Source organism: Tachysurus fulvidraco, chromosome 2, assembly GCF_022655615.1.
Source record: "Tachysurus fulvidraco isolate hzauxx_2018 chromosome 2, HZAU_PFXX_2.0, whole genome shotgun sequence".
Taxonomy (NCBI): Eukaryota; Metazoa; Chordata; class Actinopteri; order Siluriformes; family Bagridae; genus Tachysurus; species Tachysurus fulvidraco.
Window position 1 is genome coordinate 17,764,727 of NC_062519.1, and position 8,937 is coordinate 17,773,663.

Here is an 8,937-nt window from a genome sequence, read left to right on the forward strand (position 1 = left end):
TGATATGTAATGTTCAACCTTTTTCATATGGAAACAAACTTTAGTTTTGCTTAAACATAGGATTCGGAGCACCCGGAGCTTGTTATTACAAACACATAAGAAATTAAATTAGAAATAAAAGACACATCAGTGGTGTTCATTTCACAAACTTTGGCAATGCACTTTTTGACAAACTCTCTCTCATTAAAGTTCCAGGCAGATTTTGCCGTCTTTGCTGCCGCAATAAAGCTTTACAGCCTTTTCATTTTGCTTTCATGAACATAGTCTGACGGGAAAACAGACTTTTTTTCATCTCCTCCGCCTTCTGGAGCTTCTGCTTTACGTCCAGGTCCTTATACTTCTCATAATGTTTCCTTTCATAGTGTCTTCTTATGTTCTATACTTTCGTTACAGACACGTTAACTCCGTTAGCACACAAGACAAACTGGTCTGTCCTTTATATTCGTGAACAGATAATCTGCCTCAGACCTGCCTTGAAAGCTCCTATTGTCCATCATTCGTTTGGCTATTTTTGTGGAAGGTGAATTAACTTGCCCGATGTGACTGTAACATGGTTGTTAATGACCGTCAACAGAGAATGAGGGGCACTTGCTGTTCGTGACTACGCGTCAATACAGTGGCAAGGCATTCTGGGATTTGTAGTATTAGCGGAACATGTGGCTAGTCAGCTGTAATATACATTTGATATGATCTCGCGGGCCAAATATAATTACAAATTTACAAATTAAACCCTACAGAATGTACATCATTACACACAGGATTATTCTGGTCTCCTTTATTCTTTTTTCTAGTTTGACTTCTGTTGGCTTTGTAATTGAGTGCGGACTGAATAATGCAGTCACTGAACTGCAGGCTTGTAGGATGATGTCTAAGTTTCTCCAGATGAACGTGAAGTTGTTCCAGAAAGTGGACCGATTATTTGTATTCATAAAATGTCTTCTATTAAACTGTAGAAATAACATTTCTAAACTGTCTGTGGTTATTTCTCTACTTTTTTGTCAACAAAACACAAGTTTAATACAAACACAAAATATATATGTTCATCCTCAGCATAAGAGGAGACTGGAGATATCAAAGTGTCTGAGTTTAGAGAAATGATCATGTTGTGTAGAGAACAAAGTAAACATGTTAAAGCTGCTTTGTTTAGTGATGTGTAAACTGTTCAGAAGTGAGTGTGTGACCATGAGTACAGTGGAGAGCTGAATGTCATCTGAAACACTAGACTGTGTGGTTTTCCTGTGGCTAATATGTTCTGCTTCCTGATTCTTACTTTTAAACGAGCGTCTCAACATTTTCACTTCATCCAGAGGCTGAAATGGAGCTGCTCGTCCTCCTGATCTTCTTCCATCTGATTCTGGACATTAACTCTCAAAGTGAGTCGTTATTGTGTTGCTATGAGTTCAGTGACTTCTATTAGATGTTTAAATATCATTTCTAGAGATTCTTCTGCATTTATACACAAAGATTAGAACAGAAAAATGTTATGTTACTGACGTACATGTCCCTTAGTGACACTTGTTTTCAGACTGCATAGGAAATCCTTCCACAATCCTACTAAAGGATGTGTCCTAGTTTGCACAGGTTAGTTTTGAAAACACAAGATCAACTATCAGAGTTGGTCTTACCTTAAACGCAGGTGTCCTTCGACGTCCTTCGGTCTTCTAACAAAGGATCCTCTTCAAGTTCTTCTACCCAATCTATTGTTTGAATCTTTAAATGAAGGAGTCAGACTTAGACCTTTTTGTCTTTTCAGGATCCTCACAAAGGGAGGCCTTGTTTTCATTAAAAGCAATGTAATACAGATAGATGTGTGTAATATATGTAAAGTAAAATAAAATAAACTTACAAATAAAATCTTCAAATAATCAAACAGTATTAGAATAAGTAAAAGTAATTAAAATGCAAAGATTAAAATTTCGTCCTCCAAACATTTCTCGTCTGCGACCCTCAGAGTGATGTTCATGTTTGTTCCTCATCTTTAAGAGTAAGTCTATATTATGGTTATATGGTTGCAGTTCAACTTCCTGCAGCTGCAAAGCTGCAAAAATTATATATGACTGAAACTGTAGAATTTTCGACAGCGAGTGTTAAAACACTTCACTTGCAGATTTCACCTGCGAATGCACAATGGGCTTTTAAGATTTCACTGCAAGAAACATAATCATCTAAGTTTACATTCAAAATAAGCAACATTAATCTTATCAATTCTATTATAGGAGAAAACATGAACATAAGAACAAGGAAAGTAATTCAGAGTTCTCCTGAACTTCTGAAAATAAAACTTAATGCATTATAATCTTCCTTTCTTTTGGAATCTTCTTCCAGCTGTCCAGGTACTGCGTCTGATCCCTCGTTGTCTTCTTTTAGTTACATATATTTAGATCTTTCAACTCTTCAACCTTTTGTATTATTAACATTGATTTTCCTTTGTCTTTTTCCCTTTCTTTTCCTATTTTACCTTCTCTTTGTATCTATCTATTCCTGTCTGTCTTCTGACAAATTAGTTAACAACTGGTTGAGGTGAATCTTTTTATTTATTTGGGTATGTTGGCTGATAACCAGAATTAGAGCCTAGAAAGATTCCTGTAACTCCATCCTGTACCTGCCAGGATCTTACAACATGTTCTCTCTCTCTCTCTCTCTCTCTCTCTCTCTCTCTCTCTCTCTCTCTCTCTCTCTCTCTCTCTCTCTCTCTCTCTCTCTCTCTCTGTGTGTGTGTGTGTGTGTGTGTGTGTGTGTGTGTGTGTGTGTGTGTGTGTGTGTGTGTGTGTGTCTGTGTAGATCTTCCTCAGCCCCAGCTCTCTGTGTCTCCTGAAGTTATCACACAGAGAGGATCAGTGCAGCTTCACTGTCATGTTCCAGACCATGTTAAAGTGTATCAATGTTCTTTCTACCCAGAGACACAAAACACAAATCTAAAAAACTCTCCATCGTGTCAGCTCTCAGTCACTGGTTCTGAACTGATCAGATGGACAGGACACAGATCTCCTAAAGCACTTCGTATTATTTGTTTCTACGCTCTGGATAAAACAGTTCGTACTCCTTCTCCTCACTCTCTCCCAGCTCCAGTCACAGTGCTGTGTAAGCTTTATATCACATGGACCTTTATATCATTTGTGCAGTCTGTGTATTTCTATCTGTGTGAATGATGAACTCTAAAACCCTTTTCCTGTCATTTATTCATCTAATTTTTTTTTTCAGATCAGAAACCGATACTAAGTGTCAATTATGATAATCATACTGATGAATTCAGACTTTCATGTGAAATACCAGAGTCAGAGTCAGTAACTGCTGATGTTAGCTGTAATCTCTACACTGGAGAAAATCCTCAGCCTTATCGAAAAATCCGAAGGTCTAAAACGAGAAATTCTGGGAGATTTTCTTGTATTTTTGAAGTACAGAGAAATGATATGTTTAATGTTCTGCAGTCAGTAAAGAGCAGTGAAGTGAGCTGTGATTATTCACTGAGCTCTGACTCGACTGCTCGCTCTCTAATGAGTGATAAACACAATCTGATACGTAAGTTACATTTAATCACTGAGCTTTTATCTGCACTTGTTTTAGACATTTGAACCAGATTTCATCTATTTGTGTGTTTTATTTCTTCAGCTTTTTCCCCTACACTGACACAGACGTCTACAACTGTAACATCTACTGCAGGTTAATGAGTCAAGTTTAACACACATGAACTTTGTGCTGTCACTTTTACTTTGATCATCTGTTTTAGTAAACTTTCATTTATTCATCTGTTGTTCATCAGGTTTATTTTCTACACTGACACAGACGTCTACAACTGAAACGTCTACAGGTTAGTGATTCAGGTTTAATGCATAATAAAGTATAAATTTCTGACATCTGTTTTTGTAACTTTAAACTTATTCACATTTATTATTCATCAGGTTTATTTCCCTCACCGAAACAGACGTCTACAACTGAAACATCTGCAGGTTAATGAGTCAAGTTTAAAATTATATAATAATTTAAGTTATACATTTGTGATGTCAGTTTTACTTTGATAATCTGTTTATGTAAGTCTGAATTGATATTAAACTTATTCACATTTATTATTCATCAGGTTCATTTCCTACAATAACACAGACGTCTACAACTGAAACCTTCACTACAGGTAAATAACACAGTTGTCATTAAAACTACATCTGAGCACGGTGTTCATTTGACTTGGTAAAATCGAGGCATTTGAAATGGTAAAATATTCAGTTTGTACACTTTGTGTGAGAGCAGAAACGACGCCATCATCTATATTTACAGCTCAGTTTTTCCTTTATCACTCTTTACTCATTTGAAGTAATAAATTTCCTTTATGATATGTTTTATAATTGTCTTTCCAGCTTCTACAACTGATCTGATCACCACAAAGTACATAACGACTCGTAAGTAACAACAAATCCTCATCATTTTTATTTCCTGCATTAAATTACACATTTGTGATCAATTTTTCTTTGATCATCTGTTTTTGTAACTCTGAATTGGGTTTAAACTGATTCACATTTATTATTCATCAGGTTCATTTCCTACAATAACACAGACGTCTACAACTGAAACCTTCACTACAGGTAAATAACACAGTTGTCATTAACACTACATCTGAGCACTGTGTTCATTTGACTTGGTAAAATCGAGGCATTTGAAATGGTAAAATATTCAGTTTGTACACTTTGTGTGAGAGCAGAAACGACGCCATCATCTATATTTACAGCTCAGTTTTTCCTTTATCACTCTTTACTCATTTGAAGTAATAAATTTCCTTTATGATATGTTTTATAATTGTCTTTCCAGCTTCTCCAGCTTCTACAACTGATCTGATCACCACAAAGTACATAACGACTCGTAAGTAACAACAAATCCTCATCATTTTTATTTCCTGCAATAAATTACACATTTGTGATCAATTTTTCTTTGATCATCTGTTTTTGTAACTCTGAATTGGGTTTAAACTGATTCACATTTATTATTCATCAGGTTTATTTTATACACTGATACAGTTTTACACAACTGAAATATCCAGAGCAGGTTAATGTTAGTTAGTGACTCTGTTTTAAAGCCCTTTACACTAGAATATTACGGAGTGTGTAGCGTTTGCGTTAATATGTGTGTTGTGTTTTGTTCATATTTGCATCCTGTACCGACGACACCATCCATACCTACAGAGACATCTACTGCAAGTCAGTTTATTTATTTATCTACCAGAGTTTAGTCATTTTAACCAGACGATTATAAATATTCTGTCATTTTCTTTCTGTCTTCTCCAGTTCTTTATACTCATCTGATCAGAGCGATGACTGGTACATTTTCTACACAATAAACCTTTTTAGAACGACTGATATTCTTATACATCATTAATACCACAACTAAAAACCCGTATTGTGTTTAAAATAACCAACAGTTTCACTTCAGTAGATAAAAACTGACTTAATAAATAAATAAATAAATAAATAAATAAATAAATAAATAAATAAATAAATAAATAGTGCTAATAATAATAATACAAATAATAATACAAATACTAACAGTAATACTACTACTACTACTACTACTACTACTACTACTAATAATAATAATAATCATCATAATAGATAATACTAATAATATTCATAAATAAATAAATAATAAATAAGGCAATGATAACAAACATAATAAATAAATAATAACAATAACAATAATAATAATAATCCTTCATCGATCAGAAACGTGAGCATCTCTTTTAGTGTTCAGTGGACCATGAAAATCTCCATAGTGAATTTACAGTGTGATTAAATGATCTTCGTGCTGTAGGATCTCCTGAGAACCCGCAGGTTTCATCCCTCTGGACGATTGGAGCAGTGTGTTTGCTTGTGTCTGGAGCTTTACTGACTGGATTCAGTATCTTCATCTTTCTCAGTGAGTGTTTATTCATTTCTACATGTAAATATTCATGTGGATTTATTTGACATTAAACATTAATGTGTTACTGTTAGACTATAACAGACCACTGAAAACAGTTCATAACATAAAGAGTGTTGACATGAGCGTTTATTCATGGGACCAACAGATCGAAATGACTTTTCTTTCAGGGACCGACAGAAGAGGAAGGTGAGAAACTTCTGCCATATATTTCCAAGCTGTTTTACTTCGTCACAAAATGAATGGAAAATGGTTTAAAACACATCCATGTAAATGACTAACTGTTCAAATGTCCTGTGTTCTGTTTCTCTGATCTCTGTTTGACTCGACAGATTTAAAGGTGAGATTTCATTTCTTTTCTTCTTAAATTAAGCCACCTGTCGAGTTGCCAGATCCTCGTTTTAAACGCTTATTAACGTGTGTACTTAAACTGTATTGTACATAATTATTGTTCTTGTATTATTTTTATTATTGAACTATTACTAGTCGTATATAATGTCATCTAGTAGCTTAGTTTGTTTTCTCATTAACAATACAGCAGTTGTGTAATCAGTATGTTTGTGTATGTTCGGTATGAGATGTGTAGTTGTTGGAGGCTCTGAATGCTGTTTTCTAACTAAACTGAAACAGTAAAAGTTTTTATTTAAACCTAAAAACATACATGATAAATTATTTAAATGTTTATTTATTTAGAATCCGAGTGAATTTTAATGTCAGTACAGTTAATAGTTCAGTGTTGTTGTTCCGAGATGATTGTAAGCGTTAGGAAGTGGTTTATTACGGAGTAAAAGCTGTGTGTGTGTGTGTGTGTGTGTGTGTGTGTGTGTGTGTGTGTGTGTGTGTGTGTGTGTGTGTGTGTGTGTGTGTGTGTGTGTGTGTGTGGTGGGTATGTGCGTGCATGCGTGTGTGCGGGCGGTGGGTATGTGCGTGCATGCGTGTGTGTGTGCGCACGGTGGGTATGTGCGTGCATGTATGTGTAGCTGCCGGTCTCATGCTAACCGCTGCTACTCTTATCTGCGTTGTGTTCAAGGCTCGGGGTCGCTTTCGTTCAGTTCACCAGGGAAGGTTTATTAACAGTGTTTCCCACCTATCAACACTCCTCTCTGTGGATTAACGTCAATAAAGGAGATAAATCACCCGTGGGCACCTCGTGACAATGTATTCCTGTATAATACAACACACGTTAGCTAGCTAACAACCAGTGGTGTAGTCTAGTTTTTTGTAGTGAGTATACTGTGACCCCCCCCAAGCCTCATACGCACCCATCCCAAAGCGACACCCCATAGGCACCACCACACTCACTAATGCATAAAATATACATCTACATGTAATTTAGAGCATTATTAAAGACTGCTTATGTGTTATCCACATTCCAATTTATTATAAGCAACAAAAGACAGTCAGCTGATAAACCTAACCCTAACCCTAACCCAGTCATAACTCGTTACATGTGTATGTGCGTGTGTCTGTGTGTCACTGTGTATTTGTGTGTGTGTGTGTGTGTGTGTGTGTGTGTGTGTGTGTGTGTGTGTGTGTGCGCGCGCGCGCGTGTGTGTATGTGTGCGTGCGTGCGTGTGTATGTATTTCTGTGTGTGTGTCTGTGTGTGTGTGTGTGTGTGTGTGTGTGTGTGTGTGTGTGTGTGTGTGTGTGTGTGTGTGTGTGTGTGTGTGTGTGTGTGTTCTCCTGCAGACCCTGTTGAGGTTTACACACATGTGATCTACACACTCTCCTCTCAGCAGCTCTCAGAAGAAACTCGGCTCCTTTCAGCTTCCTCTGAATGATGGACACCGATCAGGACGCGCTGCTTCTCGTCTGTGCTTCATTTCATTTCAAGTCTCTGCTTAATGAATTCATCTCAATTAGCTTCCACTTGTTCACTGTATCGATAGACAAAAGTTCAGATGAGCTGATTATGATCGTGATGATGTTAAATATTTGTTAGATATATTTGGATAGGTTTGTAGACCTCAATGCTCCATACAGAATGAAATGATTACACTGATTCTTTTTTATCGTTCATATCCACAACTAAAAAGTAGGAATAAACTTTTAGATTTGAACCTTTTCATGTGTTTTGCACTGTCTGTAAAATGATGAGCAGTAAATCTATGAACTATCAGTCAGAGACACTGGCAGTGACCCAAGTCACCTACAGGATCTCTGGGTCCAGTGGTGTTGTGATTGTGGGGCTTCAGGGGATTTAAACCCCTCATGTACTGTCACCATCCTCTGGGCTTTTTAAGACTGGAAACGTTTTACACCACAAATAAAGTACCAGATTTACCAGTACAAGAAACCGTCTGTCCGTCAGCGTTCATTTGACACGTTTTTTCAGTTATAGGCTGTTTTAAAAGTTACGTGACGAGCTGTTAAACAGAACAGAACAGTGACCTGTTCCGGTCAGCAGGTGGCAAGGTTGTATGTTCCGGCCATTGGATACTCTCCATTCATTCATTCATCCATTCATCCATTCATCCATTCATTTATTCATTTATTCATTGTTCAGCCATATTTAACAGTTTAAATGTCAGTATGTTAGTTTTGTTCTGATTATATTTAATAACGTGACTTTATTAAATGTAGGTTTACGTCATAAATATATTAATACTTTTGTTATTTAGAGTTGTCGCTTTTACGTGAGTCACTCAGGGGGTTGAGTCCATCATCCCTTTGAACCCTAGCAATGCCCCTGATCTGGGTTTATGTGAAGCTGTGATTTATTTACAGTCACATGGTCAGAATCACAGCACAACAATAACAAACACCATGTAATGATTGTCTTCAGTGTCCTGGTTTAATAAATCTGCTGTCAGCTGTTCATACACTATCACAATCATTCATGTGAAGCTTTCATTTCTGTCATATACAACCTGAGGATTGTTCATTGCTCTTACAAATCAGTAGGACATTTGGAGTGGAGTTTGTTGTCTGTCTTTACAAACTGACCTGTGTATTGGAAATTTTTACTTTAGAGAAGAACACATGAATCTGTCCTTCTAGGCTTCTGTATTTACCATGGCTGGTAGTTATTGTGA

At 36.5% G+C, this 8,937-nt stretch overlaps 1 protein-coding gene across 4 annotated transcripts; it reads left to right on the forward strand.

Annotated features, from left to right (window-relative positions):
* The first annotated feature begins 1,257 nt into the window (after positions 1-1,257).
* LOC125138405 (mucin-3A-like) lies at positions 1,258-8,363 on the forward strand. 4 transcript variants are annotated; one of them, XM_047810535.1, is made up of 16 exons: positions 1,258-1,373; positions 2,782-3,081; positions 3,202-3,519; positions 3,610-3,660; positions 3,761-3,808; positions 3,900-3,947; positions 4,076-4,126; positions 4,350-4,391; positions 4,524-4,574; positions 4,798-4,848; positions 5,169-5,183; positions 5,271-5,303; positions 5,794-5,898; positions 6,072-6,090; positions 6,234-6,241; positions 7,592-8,361. In XM_047810535.1, exons 1-16 carry the CDS (start codon positions 1,316-1,318, stop codon positions 7,681-7,683), a joined length of 1,290 nt encoding a protein of 429 aa, XP_047666491.1. In that variant the 5' UTR covers positions 1,258-1,315; the 3' UTR covers positions 7,684-8,361. The 4 variants fall into 4 exon arrangements, with proteins under 4 accessions (XP_047666491.1, XP_047666492.1, XP_047666493.1 ...); XM_047810536.1 differs by lacking the exon at positions 5,271-5,303 and having other exon boundaries at positions 7,592-8,363; XM_047810537.1 differs by lacking the exons at positions 4,350-4,391; positions 4,524-4,574 and having other exon boundaries at positions 7,592-8,359.
* The last annotated feature ends 574 nt before the right edge of the window (positions 8,364-8,937 follow it).

Coding starts and splice junctions, on each gene's coding strand:
- LOC125138405 (XM_047810535.1), top strand. CDS start 1,316: ATGGAGCTGCTCGTCCTCCTGATCTTCTTCCATCTGATTCTGGACATT. Junction 1,374..2,781: donor TCTGGACATTAACTCTCAAA/GTGAGTCGTTAT, acceptor GTGTCTGTGTAG/ATCTTCCTCAGCCCCAGCTC. Junction 3,809..3,899: donor TACAACTGAAACGTCTACAG/GTTAGTGATTCA, acceptor ATTATTCATCAG/GTTTATTTCCCTCACCGAAA.